The sequence below is a fragment of the Apiospora phragmitis genome, assembly GCF_038363925.1.
Source record: "Apiospora phragmitis strain CBS 135458 chromosome Unknown utg000007l:2111988.0-4706623.0:1.0-2598199.0, whole genome shotgun sequence".
In the NCBI taxonomy this organism is placed as follows: Eukaryota; Fungi; Ascomycota; class Sordariomycetes; order Amphisphaeriales; family Apiosporaceae; genus Apiospora; species Apiospora phragmitis.
In genome coordinates this window covers 626,375-646,191 of record NW_027117406.1, presented here as the reverse complement: position 1 = coordinate 646,191, position 19,817 = coordinate 626,375, and the positions used below count along the sequence as shown (strand labels likewise).

At 52.8% G+C, this 19,817-nt stretch overlaps 7 protein-coding genes across 7 annotated transcripts; 2 read left to right on the top strand and 5 right to left on the bottom strand.

The window, feature by feature from the left end:
- Positions 1-441: 441 nt before the first annotated feature.
- PG994_007798 (Alanine--tRNA ligase) lies at positions 442-3,495 on the top strand (the record flags this gene model as incomplete). The annotated part of the gene is made up of 4 exons (XM_066859207.1): positions 442-520; positions 648-1,900; positions 1,974-3,266; positions 3,319-3,495. The coding sequence occupies 4 exons, from the start codon at positions 442-444 to the stop codon at positions 3,493-3,495; spliced, it is 2,802 nt and encodes a 933-aa protein (XP_066714694.1).
- A 551-nt stretch (positions 3,496-4,046) lies between these two features.
- On the bottom strand, positions 4,047-4,430 carry PG994_007797 (uncharacterized protein; the record flags this gene model as incomplete). Its single annotated transcript, XM_066859206.1, has 1 exon — positions 4,047-4,430. One exon carries the CDS (start codon positions 4,428-4,430, stop codon positions 4,047-4,049), a length of 384 nt encoding a protein of 127 aa, XP_066714693.1.
- A 1,257-nt stretch (positions 4,431-5,687) lies between these two features.
- On the bottom strand, positions 5,688-9,194 carry PG994_007796 (uncharacterized protein; the record flags this gene model as incomplete). The annotated part of the gene is made up of 3 exons (XM_066859205.1): positions 5,688-6,803; positions 6,854-7,989; positions 8,048-9,194. The coding sequence occupies 3 exons, from the start codon at positions 9,192-9,194 to the stop codon at positions 5,688-5,690; spliced, it is 3,399 nt and encodes a 1,132-aa protein (XP_066714692.1).
- A 1,001-nt stretch (positions 9,195-10,195) lies between these two features.
- Positions 10,196-11,642, bottom strand: PG994_007795 (MFS-type transporter PB1E7.08c; the record flags this gene model as incomplete). The annotated part of the gene is made up of 3 exons (XM_066859204.1): positions 10,196-10,376; positions 10,430-10,720; positions 10,777-11,642. The coding sequence occupies 3 exons, from the start codon at positions 11,640-11,642 to the stop codon at positions 10,196-10,198; spliced, it is 1,338 nt and encodes a 445-aa protein (XP_066714691.1).
- A 1,438-nt stretch (positions 11,643-13,080) lies between these two features.
- On the top strand, positions 13,081-14,352 carry PG994_007794 (uncharacterized protein; the record flags this gene model as incomplete). Its single annotated transcript, XM_066859203.1, has 3 exons — positions 13,081-13,374; positions 13,445-14,012; positions 14,093-14,352. The coding sequence occupies 3 exons, from the start codon at positions 13,081-13,083 to the stop codon at positions 14,350-14,352; spliced, it is 1,122 nt and encodes a 373-aa protein (XP_066714690.1).
- Positions 14,353-15,614: 1,262 nt separating this feature from the next.
- On the bottom strand, positions 15,615-16,576 carry PG994_007793 (uncharacterized protein; the record flags this gene model as incomplete). Its single annotated transcript, XM_066859202.1, has 2 exons — positions 15,615-15,931; positions 16,006-16,576. 2 exons carry the CDS (start codon positions 16,574-16,576, stop codon positions 15,615-15,617), a joined length of 888 nt encoding a protein of 295 aa, XP_066714689.1.
- Positions 16,577-18,532: 1,956 nt separating this feature from the next.
- Positions 18,533-19,448, bottom strand: PG994_007792 (uncharacterized protein; the record flags this gene model as incomplete). Its single annotated transcript, XM_066859201.1, has 2 exons — positions 18,533-19,052; positions 19,273-19,448. The coding sequence occupies 2 exons, from the start codon at positions 19,446-19,448 to the stop codon at positions 18,533-18,535; spliced, it is 696 nt and encodes a 231-aa protein (XP_066714688.1).
- Between the last annotated feature and the right edge of the window lie 369 nt (positions 19,449-19,817).

Below are 19,817 nucleotides of genomic sequence, written 5' to 3'. Positions count from 1 at the left end.
ATCGGCAGTGGCAGTCGAGGGCCGTCATTGTTTATAGGCGGCGTGACTAAATCTTGTAGAACTTTCTACAGCTCGGCTCCAACTCCTTCTACACCCACCGCACTGATCAGCATTAGCCGGGGTCTCGACGTTGGAATTGACCAGCAGCAGCAGCATTCCTCGCACTTATTACACTCAGTAGCAGGCGCCGCAGCTCCAGCTCCAGCAGTTGCAGCCGCTGCACCTGCACCCGCACCCGTGCTATCGGCTTTACCCCGCCACCAGACTCATCATACCCTGACTCCTCTGCGCCGAACATCGTACCCCACTACAACTTTTCCCACCTTCACACAGAGGGAGGCGAATTCTTTGTTTGCGACCACTCGACTGAGATATAAGTCTGCTCGTAGGATTCCTATATCGCGACTTTACAGCAGCACTGCCAGCAAACCCTCAGCCAAAATGGAGAAGAAGCAGTGGACCGGCGTCGGGGTCCGCAAGACCTTCTTTGAATTCTTCGAGCAGAGGGGGCATACTATAGGTACGAGCCACCACCACAACTCACGATGCCACCGCTCCTTGCCACACCATCCGACGATGCATACCCCCAAATAATGTAGTACCGAATCAAGTCTATTTCTATTTCCTAACAAATCATCTTTGCTTAGTCCCATCCTCCTCTGTCGTCCCCCACGATGATCCGACTCTGTTGTTCACGAACGCGGGCATGAACCAGTTCAAGCCCATCTTCTTGGGCACCATTGCCAGCACCAATGACATGTCCAAGCTGAAGCGCGCCGTCGACTCGCAAAAGTGCATTCGCGCCGGTGGAAAGCACAATGATCTCGATGATGTCGGCAAGGACAGCTACCACCATACATTCTTCGAGATGTTGGGCAATTGGTCGTTCGGTGACTACTTCAAGAAGGAGGCTATTGGCTGGTCCTGGAAGCTCCTCACCAAGGTCTACGGGTTAGATCCCAACCGACTATACGTTACATACTTCGAGGGCAACTCGGAAATGGGCCTCGAGCCCGATCTAGAGGCCAAGGAGCTGTGGAAGTCGGTCGGTGTTCCCGAAGACCATATCCTTCCTGGTAACATGAAGGACAATTTCTGGGAGATGGGTGATCAGGGCCCCTGTGGACCCTGTAGCGAGGTCCATTATGACAAGGTCGGCGGCCGGAACGCGGCGGACCTTGTCAACCAGGACGACCCTCTGGTTGTTGAAGTTTGGAACAACGTCTTTATGCAATATGATCGTCAAGAGGACAAGTCGCTCAGGTCCCTCCCTGCTAAGCACATCGATACTGGCATGGGCTTCGAGCGTTTAGTGTCTGCTCTGCAAGACAAGACATCCAACTACGCCACCGACATATTCACCCCACTTTTCGCCAAGATTCAGGAGGTCACTGGCGCACGGGAGTACACTGATAAGTACGGCAAGGACGACGTCGACGGAATCGATACTGCCTACCGTGTCGTTGCTGATCATATCCGTCTACTCACGTTCTCCATTTCGGATGGTGCTGTACCAAACAACGACGGCCGTGGTTATGTTGTACGACGAGTCTTGAGACGAGGCTCAAGATACGCTCGGAAGTACTTCAATGTTGAGATTGGCTCATTCTTCTCCAAGATTCTACCCGCTCTGGTTGAGCAGATGGGTGAGCAGTTCCCTGAAATTGTGAAGAAGCAGAATGATGTCAAGGAAATCCTGGACGAGGAAGAGGAAGCTTTCGCGAGAACCCTCGACCGAGGAGAGAAGCAGTTTGAGAAGTATGCTGCTCAGGCCCTGAAAAGCGGTTCCAAGAAGCTCACAGGCGCGGATGTATGGAGATTATATGACACTTTCGGCTTCCCCGAGGATTTGACCAAGCTGATGGCCGAAGAGCGACAACTTTCCATTGACGAGGAGGAAGTCGCTGTTGCAAGAGAAGAAGGCCCGTGAAGCGAGCAAGTCCGTCAAGAACTCTGTGCAAACCTTTGCCAAGTTGAACGTCCACCAGATCGCTGAGCTCAAGGACCAACTCAAGGTCCCTATCCCTAATGACGAGGCCAAATTCCTCAAGGGCGACATCAAGGCCAAGGTTCAACTGATCTACACCGGCACCGAATTCAAGAAGTCCAGTAAAGACTTGCCACCTAATACACCATTTGGAATACTGCTCGACAAGACCAACTTTTACGCAGAGCAAGGTGGACAGGTTGCCGACACTGGCCGATTAGTGATCGACGATGTTGCCGAGTTCAAGGTTCTCGATACCCAGCAATTCGGTGGATACATCATCCACAATGGATATTTGGAGTACGGTGAGCTCAACGCGGGTGATGAGGTTATCGCCGAATACGACGAACTGCGACGACAGCCGATTCGAAACAACCATACTGGAACACATATTCTTAACCACTCTCTGAGAGAGGTGTTGGGCGATGACATCAACCAAAAGGGGTCCTTGGTCGACCAGGACAAGATGCGATTTGACTTCTCCCACAAGACTGGTGTCACCATTCCCGAGCTCAAGAAGATCGAAGATTTGTCGAACTCCTACATCCAGCAAAATTGCAAAATCTACTCCAAGGAAGTTGATCTCGACCTTGCCAAGCAAATCAATGGTGTGCGTGCCGTGTTTGGAGAGACGTATCCCAACCCTGTACGAGTGGTGTCGGTCGGTATCGACGTGGAAATGCTGCTCGAGACACCGGAGAACCCCGACTGGCGCAAGGTGAGTGTCGAGTTCTGCGGTGGAACTCATGTGGACCAGACTGGTATCATCAAGGATCTGGTAATTGTCGAGGAGAGCGGTATTGCCAAGGGCATTCGCCGTGTTGTGGCCTACACTGGCGATGCTGCGCATGGTGTCCAGCGCGAAGCTGTTGAGTTCGGCAAGCGCATCGACCTTATTGAGGCTATGCCTTTTGGTCCCGAGAAGGAATCGGAAGTCAAGCAAACCACCGTGGACCTCAACAACCTTGTTGTCTCTGCTGTCACCAAAGAAGACCTAAGGACAAGGTTCAACAAGGTGGTCAAGGCAGTCGTTGATGAACAGAAGAAGCGCCAAAAGGCTGAGAGCAAGACGGCGCTGGATGTGGTCACTGCCCATTTCGCCAAAGATGAGAACAACGACGCCAACTACTTTGTTGGTCAATTGCCGATCTCTGCCAACACGAAGGCCATCTCCGAAGTTATGAACCACTTCAAGTCCAAGGACAAGTCGAAGTCTGTATACCTCTTCGGTGGCAGCCCTGCTGAGGGAGCTGTTGTGCACGGTGTATATGTTGGCACTGTAAGTCGCTCTACTACACATTCATTAGAACCTTTAACTAACCATATACCAGGATCTATCCTCGAAAGGTGTCACCGCCGAGCACTGGTCTGCTGCTGTTTCCGAGGTTGTTGGCGGAAAGTCCGGCGGTAAGGAGCCTACTCGCCAAGGACAGGGAACCAAGGCCGAAAAGATCGACGAGGCTGTCGAGACTGCTCGCAAGTGGCTCGAGGAGAAGTTGAAGCTTTAGAGATAGAAAACAGTAAACTACTATGACGGGGAAGTTATATGGCGCAGGCACAGTTGGGTGTGTGCGCTTTCAGGAGACGAGAAATACTGTAATATACATACTACGAAGTCACATGCCGTATTTCTGGCATGGGAGGATTACAACCAAGAATTATCAAATTGGTGGTCTTTTCTAACTCCAAAGGGTTCAATGGCAGGCAACAGTACTGAACGAGAGTGAATTTGGCTGTTTGGTCAATGGGTTGAGCCTAACACTATTATTAAGAAGGAAAAGAAAACTCGATTTTGCTTTGCTCAGCCGCTGCAATTCTGCTGCCTCTTATGCCTCAAACTGACGAGTCTACCAAGTCACTTTGCTTGGGGCTAGCAGCGAGCGAGCCAGGAGCAAGAGACGGACAACCAGCAAGTGATATTGCGAGATGGGGAGGAAGCAAGGAGGCAAACTAGGTATCCCCTTATCAACCTGATGACCGCCTGTCTGGCCCTTTCGTGTGTTTCACACCCCCTTTTCTGGTTTCCTTTGTTCCGCTTCTCTTCTTCGCTGTCCATCAATCAGACATCCCACCAGCCCTCTCGCCGCCCAGCCGAAGCCAGCCTGGCCTGCATCTCGCGCTGCCACGCCTCGCCGCCGACGGCGAACAGGCTCATCGTAGTGCCGCCGACCCGAGCATCAGCAGCAGCAGCAGCAGCATCGTCATCGCCTTTTTGCTGCTGCTGCTGCTCCTGCTTCTGTTGGTGGGCTTCGTCCCGCGCCCGCGCCCGCGCCTGCTGGTTCTGGATGTAGGCGTGCTGGTAGCACAGGGGACTCCGGGCGGGCACCAGCACGGTGCGGCGGCCGCGGCACGAGGGGGAGGCCGGGCCGTGGGGGCAGGGGTCATGGCGGTAGCGGAGCTCGCACGCGCAGGAGGCGAAGGTTAGGTAGGTTTGCTTGCACATTGTTTCTTTCCCCCCTTTCTGCTTCTTTTGGTTTTAGGGCGAGGAGGGGATTGATGGTAGGGGAGGGCGACTGCTCTGCTAATTTGCTTGGTGATGGTCGAGTTAGGTGTAGTAGGCCTTGCGACTTTGCCCGTCGACGATCCTTGGTCCAGGTATGCTGTTTGCAAGCCAGGTATGAAGAGGAAGACCACTCTTTCTTTTCTTCTCGTCTGGTGCCTATTAGTAAGTGCTTGAAACTAGTAGTATACAGGCAGAGTGAAGCCAATGGTCAGTAGTATATACCTTGAATTTCGGACGAGGGCTGGAAAATGTCTGAAGATGGGATTTGTTTGTGGGAGAGTGGTCTGGGTGGAAGATGAGACGGGAGAAGTCTGGTTTTGTTCGGCAGTCGAGAGGGCAGCGACGATGGTGGCGATATATCGCGTGCAATAGCGAAATCAACGAAGTGAGGCCTGTTAGTGAGCTTTCATCCGAGCAAGCAGATGACTGAAGCTTAAGAGAAGTGCAGGTCGAGTTGCGACGATGTAGACGAAAAGATGAGACGGAAGGCAGGATCAAGGTCAGTTTGCGATGTTGGTGAACATCGCGCGGATAATGCAGTACCATGCACAATGGGAAGCTCGAAGAAAATCCACAATCGGCGAGTTGTATGAGTACTTCGCAAGCACCGACGTCTCACTGAGGCATCATAAGCCGGGTGAACAAGCGATCCTGCAGATACTGGCAATCCGGGCAGCAAAGTCTAGTAGGTAGTGAGTGAAATGGCACAGTAAGGGGTTTATTAAGAATGCCTCCCCTTGATTGCCAACCACAGGGGTTCATTCATACAATGGAGAAAACACGATGAGTTTTCATTCTATAATCTCGACGAGAAATATGTTCTACGCTGTGAAGGCCCTCATAAACACCCGTGATCTGAGTGTTCAACTGGTATAGAACCGCTCTTATTATGCGGCCTGTTGTTAGTAATGAAGGGGATACCAGGTTAGTGGCCACGCCAGCCTGGTAGATGATTTGGAAACCACTCACTCATCATTACTGTTCAGATCACCTGTGCAAGTCACTCTCAAACATATGGCAGTCTTAGGTGTGCGGTAGACAGAATATCTCGGATTTCTTTTTGATACCCCCTTAAGCCCTACAGTCAAACAACAAAAATTGTACTTATACAATGCAGCCAATAATGCGGCCGTAACGCCGGCCGTAACCATCCATAGCCTCCTGAAAGCCCAGTCCAAAAATACACAGCCAACTCCGTTAATCCGTGATGCCGTTCCAGGTATCGTCCTTGCACTGAATGCTCATTATCGTGATCTCCAGCTCCTCTTGCGACATATGCTGTCCACTCGTCTTTTGCCCCTCAAGCACATCATATAGCTGATATAGCTGCTCGCACTTCATCTCGGAAAGGCGCGATAGCTGACTGATCTCGGCATTCAGTTGCTGTCGATGACGCCTTCCAAACGAAGGGTCAAGCTCGTTGAGTTCCGTCTGTTTCGCCATAAGCTTCGACTTGACGTGTGCGAGCTCGTCTTTGATGTTCTTGATGACGACTGCCAAAGCGATGGCAGGGTCCCGGGCAGGGCGCATCGTCGGTTGGTCCTCAAATGCTGTTCCTTCAACAGGCTCCGGGTTGGCAACGCGATCAGTGACGGGAACTGGTTGCTCCACGCGTACTGTCGTCTTTCTGGTCGAGCTGTGTGTATGCGACTTGATCCTGGTGCACACAATGCAATTACTGCAATCGTGATCATGGCATAGACCATCAAGAACACGCTTGGCCTCTTTGGAAAGACTAGACATGGGTCTCTTCGTCTGCTCCTTCGTAACGTCCCTGGTGGCTTCTCTCTCAGCCCTGCGCTTTCGGGCATCGAGGGTAATATCATCCATGAAGAGGGCTGATGTCATGTTCTCCTCCACGTCAAGTTCGAATCTCTGACTATCCGAGTGACGACGTGCCGGGGGAAGCACGTTTGACTCGGTGGTATGGTCAGGGAGACTGAGTTCGCTCAAGCCAGACTTAATACTGAAGCGTCCAGTGTTATCCTGTTCCGAAACACGACGGGTATGTTGTGAATTCTTGAGAATACCAGAAGGCTGTCTCTTAGACTGGGCTGCCTGGCCCTTAGCGTTGGCAGGCCTTGCCTTGAGAGAAGGACTGGCGTTTCGTTCGGGGATAAAAGCAGGCGGAAGGCTCTGGCTCATGTCTTCAGTAAAGCCAGCATCAACATCATCGAGGTACTCCTCAGTGACATCTCCACGCCGTTGCTGCCGAGATGCTGACTGGTTTTGGCGAAGGGCATTCTGAAGACGGTTCATATCCGCCTTGGCAAAAGCGTCCCCGAATCCCGAGCCATGTGTCAAGTCGAGTTGCTGTGTATAGTCGTCCTCATCTGCATATCTTGCGACATCGTGTTTCTAACAGACAAGTCGCTAGTGGTGGACCGGATCTTGGAGGTTGTAGGCTCCACAATGCGAGTAATCTTGACAGGCTTGTTAGAACCCTTCATGTTCTGAACCTCGCGTGCGATTCTTTGGGCCTCTTGGATGGCCTCAGTTCTGCGCTGTATCTCGCGTTGGAGCGTCGACTCTTGATCGCCACTCTCCCGAAGGCGAGCTGCCAACGCAGCCTCTCTGTTGGCAATATCCTGGAGTTGTTGAGTCAAAGACGCCTGCCTTTCCTCGTACTCCAAATCTTTCTCCTCGCTATCCTGGACTACCCTCTCGAACCGTTTGCTAATGCGGTTAACCTGATCATGCAAGTAATCTTGCTCCTCTTCCATCCGGCGTTTCTCCTGTTCGAATTGCAGACGTTTAGATGCGTAATCGGACTGAAGGCTCACAACCTGTTGTTGGAGCTGAGCATTCTCATCGGCGAGTTCTCTGTTCTTCTTTTCGAGACGATCTCGCAGGTCTTTTACGTCAAACGTCATGGTGCCAGTCTGGGTGTTGGCGGACTCTACCATCTGGTGTAACTTGGCATTGTCGTCCTGAAGGTCACCGACACGGCGTTCAAGCAACGAGTTCTTCTGCTGAAGAGATTTGGTGTCATGGTAGAACTTGTCATTCTGACGCTCAAGGCTCAGGTTGTCTTGCCTAAGAGTCTGCTTTTCTTCGACAATGATCTTGTACTCAGACTGGAGCACCTTGTTATCTCCCTGCAGGACATCCACGAGGCGTTGAAGTCTCTTGACCTCCTGTTGGAGATCCTGGTTCTGCTGCGTCACAACAGTATTGTGAGAGCGCAGTGACTGGTTCTCCTCGAGTAACGACTTGTACTGCTCGCGAAGTAGCGAGTTATCATCGCGTAAGGACCGGTGTTCTGCCTCCGCACCATGCGCGTCGCGTGTGCGTTGACTACCATGAGAACCACTAAGCCCTTTACGAGCCGCTTCTAGTTCCGACTCGAGACGGTGTACTTTCTCCAATTGAACAGTGGCAGACTTCAGAGCCTCGTCACGTTCTGATATGTATGTTTCGGTATGGATTTCGTTGATGCTGATTTTGCGGTTGGCTTTGTCAAGCTTGGCCTGCAGTGTAGCAACCTTATCCTCGAGTTCTGTAACATGTCAGTGACTGTCCGGGATTTGAGTTACGCGAACCTGCATGAAACTTACCTGACTGGCGGGAGTTCATATGTATGATTAGTGAGTTGTCTGAATCAGAACCCATCGCACTGTCCTTGCGACCCCTGATCTTGGATAATTGCAACTGGAGCTCATATACCTCCTCCTGGAACTGTTCGGCTTGACGGGAGACCTGGTCGTCGTGGGCCTGGAGAGCTTGGATCTCATCCCGAATCTTATCAAGGGACACGAATATCTGCTGCTCGTCTTCTGGTAGGCCAATCATCTCTACCTCGGCGTGGTATTTCGGTGACGACTTGACTTCGCGATCGTGGACCTTTCCGTTTTTGACGAAAACAGGCATGCCGTTGTCGACGGATTGTATCTTTAGAGCGCCCGAGATGAAATCGTCGATATGTGTGAGGTTGGGCAGGAAGAACGACCGCGCGGTCTGGTTCGGTGTTCCAGGGCTCATGTGGTTCATGCGAGACTGGCGGTTGCTATTCAGTTGAATACGCTCGATGCTCGGATGGATCTGCCTGGGTATCACATGCTGTGCTGATGTCGGCCTCGGAGTCGGCTCCTTCTGAGGAGTGGTAGACTTGGCTTCTTTCGCAGCCTGTGCAGCTTTGAGAGATTGGATCAGGGATGTAACATTGGCGCGCCGAGGTTTTTGCCCATTCAGACGAGGAGACCCTGACATCTGCGTGCTGTCGCCATCCGATTCGTTGTCAACCCGTGCCTGCATTTGTGAGCGTTGCCGTTGAGCACCTCCTTCCACGTTGAATTGCTTCTGATTTTGGTCATGCATCTTCTGATCGGTAGGCGAAGCGGCTGTGGAGGACGAGGGTGGGATGTTCTCTTTGGCTGATCGGCGCTGGTTCATGTTGTCGCCGGTGACGTTGTAGATGTCGGTGGTCTGCTCGCGACTAGCCGGTTTCCAGTCTTTGAAGTCAACGAAGTCTTGGTCAAGCGCAGCCGCGTTGATCTGGTACGCGTTTTGGTTCTTGTTTGCGTTTTTGGAGAGGAAGTGCAGGGACTCGTCTCCCATCCGTTGCGGGTCGTAAGAGATATCCGAAGTAAGCGTTACGGTTCCATGAGAACCGGTAGAAGAGGGTGGTGAATTGAAGGGATTCTCTGTATTTTGATGCATCTCCCTAAGGATGCGGGACTGGTATCGGCTGGTCTTGGACTCCATGATGGAGTCGTGGCCGAACCGCAAATAACCCAGCGAGATGCCGCGTAGCCAAGGTAATGCTGGTCGTTTGCTCGGTAGCATGCAATAGCACGAAGGCACGAATTGTTGTTGGTGGTGACTGTGATCAATGTTGACTTGGGTCGCGTATTAAAAAGGAAGCGACGGGCGTTGGGTGCGGAGCCGGCTTGGGTAGGTGGGTGTGTGTATGTGTGCGCGTGTTGCAAGGATTAGTGGACGCGAATAAACAACAACGGAAAACTGCAGAAAACTACAACCACACAAGACCGATTCGCATGGTTATAAGTGGTCGCAAGGCGTGGTTAAAGATGCAGGAGGAGGCTCTGTAGAGATATCAGGCGACGAAAGAAGCCACAAGGTCGATGTTGTGCCTGTATCAAATGATTGATACCGAGATGGAGGAAGGAAGATGGGGAATCAATTCAAGAGAGGCCGGGCCGCGATATTATTTTGGAAAGTAAACAAATTGCCTTTTCCAGTTTGGGGACGAGCCTAACCCAACCAGCCAGTCAGCCAGTCCAAGTCCTGGGCAGGGTGGGTATTTTTAACTTGGTTTTTTTCGTTCCGAGAAGCCGAAGTCCCACTGAATGAGTCTGACCAATAGCACGAAACCCACCTCTCACTCACTGTAAGTGTGTTTGTAGTTCAGTGCATACCTCCTACTTTATTGCGTGCTGTTTTGCACGTAGGTACGGATACGTTATGGCAAATGCGACTTGGTTTCAGTCGCGTCTTTTTCTTCCACGCAAGCAGAGATTCGTTGCGAGGGAAACTCCGGTCACGATGGATAACACCAATCCGAGACTTTTCACTAACACCAGGGAACCCCTTGACTCCATCGGTTCGCTCAGACCATGCAGCCACGTCTACTCAAGCTGGCAGTCATAACACCGCGGATATATTCTCCGAAGCGCAGCTTACAAGACATATCTCGTCTAGTAGTAACCTAGAAATCTAACTACTTCCCTACACCTCTACACCTCTCAGAGGCTGGCTTTGCCCCTTGACTCGAAGGGCAGCGTCAGCGCGACCATTCCCGCCGCTATGAAAAGAGCACCACTGACGTAGACGGGAACCGCCGTCTTCAGGTTTCCAAACATGGCCACAATCGGGGCCATGATGCCGAAGACGCGGTTCGCCGTGGCCGTGAGCGCGTTCCCGTACCTCGATCCTTGGTGGGAAACAGCTCGGGCGTGAAGCCGTACAGCACCGCGTACATGATGTTGCTGCTGAAGTTGAACGCGCAGTTCCACCCGAGCAGGCTCGAAGATGTCATCGCCGTCGTGGAGGCGTAGAGGAAAGCGCCCGTGATCATGGTACTCAAGCCGAGCGTCCCCTTCCGTCCGAACCGCGGCAGCTCGACGAGTACACCGCCGAGAAGAGCGCCAGGCACACCGACGACTGCAATGATGAGTGAGTTCCGGTACGTGATATACGTCGACCCATCTCCGAATTCGGCACCGCGTGTGGCCTGGAGGTAAGGTAGAAAGGCGTTATACAGCGGGTATCTATCACCGTCCCATGAGTGAGCGGCATTCTTTGGTTCGGCTTCAGGAAGACTCACCCTAAACCAAGGAAGGCCCACACTATCATCAAGCCGGCTGTGTTCCATGCTAAGCGCTTGGTTTGGAATAGCGGTCGGATGTGAGATAGATTGATGACTTGTAGCTTGCGTTTGACAGCGTCAGCTGCTGCGGCCCGGTTCACGTATCCCGGAGGCTCGCACGCCTTCAGATCATCTAGTGTCAGTTCTGAATGCTTGCCGTTTCTCCGCGCAACCTCGTGCACGATACGCACGGCATCTTCGTCGCGCCCCTTGCCCATAAGGTACTTTGGCGACTCATATATCGTGAACAAGGCGAAGCGAATCACGAACATGAGCAGGGTCAAGCCTCCCATGGTGATGATGAAGTAGCGCCAACCCATGTTTCCAGAGCGCTCACACACTGTGTCCTGTTGGCAGGTCATGTGGCCCAGCAGCGGCCAAGCTATGAGCGTGGCGACAACTTGGGAAATAGCCCAGTCGATGGAGAGCACAGTCAGTAGATACTGGTGCGACCCGGGCAAGAACTCGAGGAAGATGGCCGAGTCCACCGGTAGGTTGCCACCGACGCCAAAGGACCAGAGAGCCGCAAAGACGCCGATGGCCGCAAAGTTTGGGGCAGCCCCGGCCACCATACCCCAGACCGCGGTCAAGCCCAGCGTTAAGTTAAAGGCCCATTTCCGGCCAAAAATATCGCAGCCGAACCCCCAGAAGATGGCACCCGCCAGCAGGCCGATGTTCTGGGCAAGCGATAAGAGGGGCGGCTTGGTCACATGGAACTCGTTGGCAATTGGAGTCAAGATGAGCGACGTCACAATCGGCCACAGGTTATCCGAAGCCCAGCCGAAACCCACGACAATAAACAGTTGCCATTGATACCATCCCATACCAATACGCTGGATCTGGGTGAGTGTTAGCTCAATGCTCAATGTCCCCTGCCCCTGGTATGGTAGTAGCAATTCAAGTGACTTACAGCTTTATTGAGGACCTCGGCCTTGGCTTCATAGACCGAGTCCACTTGGCCTTTTAAAACATTATCGGTATCCTCCGAACTACTATTAACTATGGCATGCTGCCCAGGGGGGTACGGATTATAGGCTTCTTGATAAGAGTTCGGCCCCAGACTCTTCCCCCATTGTCTGCCGTATCCATGGTAGAAAAGTGTTAGTTGGGATATCGAATTGGAAGCGCTGAATAAGTATGTATGAGGGTGGGTTTTGGGCAAGCTTTTCTGTAAAGTCTTTGCCGGCTCTTCTATCCCCAAGCTCGAATAAATAGAGCAGCCGGCTCGATTGAGTGTCTACCGGGTTTGGTAACTCTTGCAATCTGATGGCGTGCTCAAGGGTAAAGCGTAAGCAACCTGTGGTTGGCTCCCCCACGCCGCACCAAAGCAAGATCAGTCGGTCACTCCACACACCATCTTCCGTCCGGGAAGGACATCCTCCAATCACGCCAGCGATCCCTCATGGACGCGCAACCTGCTGATTGGATTGCGCTTGGATAAGCGAGCTGTAGAAAGGATTTGTAGATAACGCACCAACTAATGAATTGATGGGGGTACCAGCGCAAGGTTCCTTCTTCTGGCGGAAATACGTCAACACGTTTTTCAATCGAGAACCCAGAAACCGAATAGCTAGAGCCTATCAATCCGGAATGGTCGACTGATCGAGGGTACTCCGAATAAAGGAAACAAAGCCAAGGCAAGAGTCATGACCTACACCACTGACTCTCGTACTAATATGAGCCGCAGACGCCGTTTGAGAGCTCGTAACATGACTGCGATATACGGCACGTAATGTGGAGAAAGGCAGGATACATTGGGAATATTGTGACTTGGACAAAACAGATGTCCCTCGCAGCGCAAACTATCACCATCTGAAAATATCTGGAAGTCTGATTGATGCAGATGGCCGTTCCATATTACGTGCATCCATATTTCGCAGTCAAGAGGAATAAGTGAGTACTCGAGTAGGTACTACTATACTCCTCCAAAGTGGGTGACGTTCACTCCCGTAGTAGAAGTAGTTGTACTTGCTGTGGTAAGGTTGGTCCCTTGCAGATCCTCCCAACGTGGGCGACTTCGGCGGTGAGCTCTCTGGAAATTTTGTATCGCACCCAATCATCACTGTTGAATTGCCCCACGTTAAGACCATGTCAGTCAAACATCAGGTCGGGCTCATGCTGCAAAGACAACACCACTCTTTAATAAACCCTTCTTGTTTACTTAGATATTTTCCTAGAAGCCTGCGCAGCAACTTCCTCCCGATCATTCCCTCCTTCCGATTGAATACTACGACCGTTTTCATTCCCCAAGCTTCGTTCACAATGGCGCCCACAGTCCTCCACCTGCGGTCTGAGGACAAGTTCAGAGAGGAGCGGTCGGCTCTGACTCCCACCACGGCCAAGGCTCTGATGGACGCCGGTTACACTGTCAATGTCGAGAAGAGCCCCGTTCGCATCTTCGACGATGAAGAGTTCTCCAAGGTCGGCTGCACTCTGGTGCCCACTGGCTCCTGGCGCGAAGCTCCCGCCGAACACATCATTGTCGGCTTGAAGGAGCTCCCTGAGGAGACCTTCCCTCTCAAGCACGTCCACGTCCAATTCGCTCACTGCTACAAGGTAAGCGCTCCAATTGCTCTATGTCTTGCCCTCAAAGGCAAGCTGCTAACTTCTTCTTCTCAACGCGCAGGGACAAGGCGGCTGGGAAACAGTTCTTGGCCGGTTCCCCCGTGGCGGCGGCACGCTGCTCGATCTCGAATTCCTGAACGACCCCAAGACTGGTCGCCGCGTCGCCGCTTTCGGCTACCATGCCGGCTTCAGCGGTAGCGCGCTTGCGCTCAAGAACTGGGCCTGGCAATTGACCCACCCTGGCGTACCCCTACCCAGCGTCTCCAGCTACCCGAACGAAGACGCGCTCGTGGACGACATCAAGAAGGACGTCAAGGCCGGACAAGAGAAGGCCGGCCGCTTGCCGCGCGTCATTGTCATCGGTGCCCTCGGCCGCTGCGGTCGCGGCGCCGTGGACATGTGCCTCAAGGCAGGCGTCCCCGACAACCAGATTCTCAAGTGGGATATGGCCGAGACAGCCAAGGGCGGACCGTTCCCCGAGATCACCGAGAGCGATGTCTTCGTCAACTGCATCTACCTCAACAGCAAGATCCCTCACTTCGTTAACCGCGACTCCCTCAACACGCCTAGCCGAAAGCTCAGCGTGGTGTGCGATGTCTCAGCCGATACTACCAACCCCAACAACCCGGGTGAGTAAATAATGCTCCATTACTGACCATGATGATATAATTGGGCCCAAGAGAAATCGCTAAAACCGTAAACTATCTAGTCCCCATCTACACTATCGCCACTACGTTTGCCAAGCCCACCGTGCCCGTCGAGGTCCTGCAGAACCCTCCCCTGAGTGTCATCAGCATCGACCACCTTCCCAGTCTCCTGCCGCGTGAGGCATCCGAAGCCTTCAGCGGCGACCTGTTGCCCTATCTCCTCAAGCTCAACGACTGGAAGAACGACCCCGTGTGGGCTGGCGCCTACAAACTGTTCCAGGAAAAGGTTGATACGTTACCCAAGGAGACTTGCCACAACTAGAATGTAACTGACAACCCAGGCGACGCTTTCGCTGGCTGAAGTGGCGTGTAGGAGGGTGGAACAACTGGCAGGTTGGCTGAAGGAACAGTCAGGAAAATAGGTTTGGCGTTTTAGGACACAAGGAAGGATGGAAGGAAAAGGTCACATATACCTTGTAGAAAACCAACCAAGGGGTGTTAGACGGTTTCGTCTATACGATTGTAGACAGAGTGTTTTGTTGTGTAGTTGAGGAGCGTTGCTGCAATGGTGATTGAGAAAGGTTACACGAACACTTCGGCTCACTATTAAACATCCAGCTCAGGATGTTCCAACAAAGTGCTTAGGTGAGCTGCACTTAAGCACACCGCCCCAGTATAACTGAAGTATGCATGCATTCCACAGCCCTTACTACTAAGAATAGAATTCTATGGGACAAATCGATCCTCTCAAGACCCTTCCTTCACAGCCAACTCAAACGGGGTGTTGTGGCTTGAGCACTTTTTCAGGAAGAAAACCGTTGAAGGGCTCGGGTTATGTAGGTATGTTGCACCATTTTGGAGGCGTTTAGCGCAAACCCTCCTAAACCTCCCTATGTCGAACTTCCGACTGCCCATTTCATTCCTTGCTTTATATAAAGCTAAACCAAGTTATTTACTTGTTTTTCTAATACCTGGGGTGTAGATTAATAACGTATAATTAATATTTACAAGGCCTATACTATATACTGTATGACTATCTGCTAAACCGCCAGAACATCCTTAACAATCGAATCATTCTGGTCAAAGAGCGTATCAACTGTAAGCAAATCACACACAAATGAATCCCGCTTCGATGCACCTTCCTTCCCCTATTCCCATTCCAGTCAGCAAAACCTCCCGTACCAAACATCCATCGACCGACTCTCTTCAGAGCGAGACAAGAAGTAGAAACATCCACACAATAGTCCTTAGACCTAAGGACTCGGCAGGGAGTCTTTGCTTGCTACCGCTTGCTCCTTCTCGGCTCTCGCCTCCAGCGGTGTCCACGGTTCCGAATCCCCAAGCCGGTCGGCCTTGAGGCCCGCGCGACCGGGGTTTCTCCATCCCTGCTGCCAGCTGGCGCTGGTACGAGACACCTTGCAGGCGATGATGTTCGGCCGGCTTCAGGTGAAGCTAGCCAGAAGGTAGTAGGTAAGCAAGTGTGTAAGCTGGGTGTGGATGATAGTGAAAATAATAGGTAGCAGGTAAAAGACAGACAGGACTTACATAGACTTCGACGCCGATGGCGTGAAGCAGGAAGGCCAGTCATAGGGCCATGCCCGCGGTCATATCCAGCGCGGCTGCGATCTGGGCCACGTCCGTACCATTGAAGTTGGCCGTGATCATGGTCCACTGGTCCGGGCTCGTCCCGTTGAAGTACGGGGCGCAGGCGGGATTGTCCCGCAGTGTCTGCTCGTCGCTTTGCACGGTGAAGGCAACCTTGACACAAGGCATAGCCGTATAGTAGCCGCCGAGGGGCGCAGTGATGTTGGCCGCGGTAATCAGGATGATCCTCATAGTGATGATTGCGCCAGCCTGTTGAGGGGAGGAAGAATCGCATTTGATCAGTACATCAGTCCATACTGCGTTCTAACTTCTTTTAACTTCTCACATATACTGTGAAAGGAGGTGGGAGAGAGACAGAGATATCTCTTACATAGAACCATGCTCGCAGCATCCACTTGCGATGCTCCTCGATCTGGAGACGCTCGATGTTGATCACGGCCAAGAGCAAGGAGCCCAGAAACGCGATGGCCATGACGCCCGTGACGGTCTGGGCCTCGAGGCCGCCGCCGAAGGCGCGCCGCGGCGATCATGAGGGCGCCGGCGATGCCGACGACGGAGAGGAGGATGGCGAGCCAGCCGCCGACGCGGTGCAGGAGCAGGGCCCGGTAGCGGACGACGGGCGTGAACTGGAGGCAGGGCAGCAGGCCGGCGGGCAGGATGCCGGCCAGGTGCAGCATGACGCCGACCTTGTACCGGTCGAAGTGGAGGTAAAAATAACACTCGCCGGGCAGGGCCCCGAGCGTGGCCGTGCCGCCGTCGGGGCGGCAGAAGACGCCGTAGAAGTCGAGGTACGGCAGCCGGGCCAGGATGAAGCCGAGGAAGGCGCCGCCGAAGATGAACCAGAGCACGAAGTTGTAGCCCTTGGAGATGCCCACGGGGTGGTAGACCTTGCGGGCGGCGGCGACGAAGCCGTTCGCTGGCGGGCGCGATGGGGCACCCATTTTTGGTCTGTTTAGTTTCTATCGTGGAGAGAGCTGGAGCAAAGTTGCGGGAGGATACCAAAGTATTTCAAGTAGTGCCGAGTTCGAAGTCCGCTGGAATGTGTCTGTCTTATTTGTGTGACTTGCTTTTCCTCCTACATGTTTTGGCGGTCGAGGCCTTATATATCTGGCTATCCACTTCCATGCATACCAGTTGTTCATTTCTTTTCTCGCATCCAGTAGCCGCCCTCCGCTGCCGCCATAGCAAGGTTCCCATCTCGACCAAGTGGCCGGGTATAGAAGCGAATGCTACTCTCGCTCCAGGCGTCGATCGAAGTTGGGCGCAGGGTAATGACGTTACACTGCCAACCACAAGCCAAATTCCGAGCCTCGAAGCCAGATCAACTCACATGCTGCTGAGTGATGGAGTCCGTCTGCTATAGAGCCGCTTGCACGCGTACCGCATCCTTCGAGGTTTGGGCTTGGCGCGGCCCCTATACCAGCGGACGGGTGATGGAGATGCGTTATGAGTCGGCCAATTATCAGGCCGGATGCGAGCGAACTATGCAAAGTGACTTCTCGCATTCGGATGGGAGGCGGGTGGGTACATACTTTATCGTGTCTATATGCACGACGTAGCGTCATTAATCTTGCCGGCGCCCAGGAAAGCGGCCAAACGCCATGCCTATTGTGGCTTGCCTCGGGGGGATACTAACCCACCTCCCTTTAATCCACCCGTTATATGGTACCACACACGTTTATAGCGCCGTCTTGGGTTCCTCTGGGGGCTGGGCATATGTGCCATACATATTTCGACGACGACAGTAAACTAAACAACCACCACCACCAAGTTGGTATGTATATGACACGTAGAGTTCAACGACAGCTAACACCAGCTTCTCCTTGATAAAGTCACATGATAAAATTGGTTGGTGATCAGATGAATTAATAAAGGGTTTCGATTCCCCGATGCGCTAAAGTTGGTGCAGAACATATTCTTGGCGCTTAACTGGCCCTTCAGCTGGAGGAGCCGATAGGCGTCGACTAGAAGCGACCCTTGGGATAGGGCTGTAATGGGTTTGTGGGAGCTCCTTATGGGTATTCTGAGCTATACCATCGGAAACTTTGGTTCATCAAAGCGAAAAGATAAAGATCGACCCGAGTCTGGGGAATGTGGCACGGCAGCACAAAGTCTAATGATTCTACGCCTCATTGCCCTGAACGGTTTATAGTCGGTACATGTAATCGCACGTCATCTCGTAGAAATGAGGCTGTATATGGTATGCATCGTTAAAGCTTGTATGAACATCTACCTTGCCAAAAGCCACCGCTCTTCACTACGTAGAAAGGCTTCAACATGCAGTATCGACTAGCCAGGAAGTGTATGGGCATATGCTGTCGAGCCCCCGTGCATAGATCAGGCCGCGCGTAACTTAGCAGCCCACGATTCCTTCAGGGCAGCGATCTAGTCGTGCGCTTGCTGAAATCCCAGAAAGAACCACAGGCGCCCAGTGTGGCTGTAAGGTCTGTGCAGACTATCATGGGCCCGTATCGGGTCGCATAACCCGAAAAGCTTGCCGCGGACAATCGACTCATACTAAGCAACGCTCCTGAAATAGGGCCACTTAATACGAAGCCCACGCCACGACCACCCATGAGCATCCCGAAGATGAGACCTGTGTCCGAACTGGTATCCTGCAGCTTCATCTCTTGGAGGATCTCGGGCCAGGTCGAGCTGAAGCCCCCAGCAAAGAATCCGTACGCAAGACAGAACACAACCAGAACTGCAAACTTCTGACTGATGCCCCAGAGTAAGAACACTGCCAAGGAACTGCCTAAAGAGGAGACCAGAATCACGGTGGTGACTGGAAAGCGATCCCCTAGTGGACCAAAGACAAGCGACCCTGGAATCGACGCTACCTGGAACAGAGCAAGGAGGATCGGGCCCGTGATATCTGGAAGACCAAGAGACTGGGCCTAGGATGCAAGGTACGTTTGTGGCATGAGGTAACCCATTGACTGTAACATGCTCCCCGTCTGCAACATCCAGAAATAGGTGGACTTGGCGAACGCAAAGGACAGCAGCCGCTGTGCAGTACTGGCATGCGCGCTCAAGGGTATACGCAGTTTCAGTAGGACCAAAAGTGGAATAGTGAGTATAGCCGAGACGACTGCCCAGATCAAGAGGGTGGCGCGCATGCCGTTTCGTTGGAGAAAGGCGTTCATGATGAACGGCATCACCACGCCCACGGCAGACTTACCAGCCCACATAACGCCATAAGCCATCCCCTTGCGCTCGACAAACCACTCGTCGAGGTAGAGCGAGGTCGGGCTGAACAGGAGGCCGCATCCGATGGCGTAGAGCACGCCCTGGGTTGCGATGAGCTGGCCGACGGTTGTCGCATACGCGGACGCCACCAAGCTCGCCGTCGTCATGATCAGACCCAACGGGCCACACCACCTGCGCAGTCGGGAATACTTGATGAGGGCGGTAAAGCTAAGCGGCATCATCAAATACATGATTCAGGTCTGCGAGGTCCCAATCGAGGCAATCGCGGAGAGCGAGCCAGTCACGAGCTGGGTCGAGGTGTAGTATTCCTGGAAGATGCCATAGGCTTACGAATAACCTACATCAAGTGAGTGAGTGATAGGTATATTAATAACCGAACCCGAGGTTATTATATTTACCCCACACAGGCGCCTGCACCAGAACGCACCCGATAAGGACAAGGAATGCTGGTCTCCCGTGGTCTGCTGACGGCAACTGGGGGGCTTCGATTTCTTCCTCGGCCGGTTCAACCGGGCGAGGCGATAAAGGTGAGTCGATCAGGCCGGGCTGATTCGAGCCAAAACGCTCGAGCTCCTGGAGTTCCATCGTCTGCAGCGTTGGCATTGTGCTAGCTAGTCAGTGAAAGAATATCAAATCTCTGCAAACCCTATTGAGATCAGCCGGCTCAGCTCCTGCAGTGACAGAGCCTGAATTTTTAAGGATGAACAGGCCAGCGGCTTCCACCGTCCTGATGATATTGGATAGGAGAAATGTGGTATGCGTCGCAGGATGCAGTAGTGGTTCCTAATGACTCCGACATCGCGATTCGAGATGTAATGGCGGTTTGGAGACTAGCGCATACTTTGCCTACTTGGGCTTGCCAATCGTTACATTCTATTAAGTGCTATGCTGTATCTGGCAAGGTGACAGGATATATTACCCAGCCGGGCAAAGTTTAACTCCTGCATGAAGTATCGCGTTAAAAAACTATAT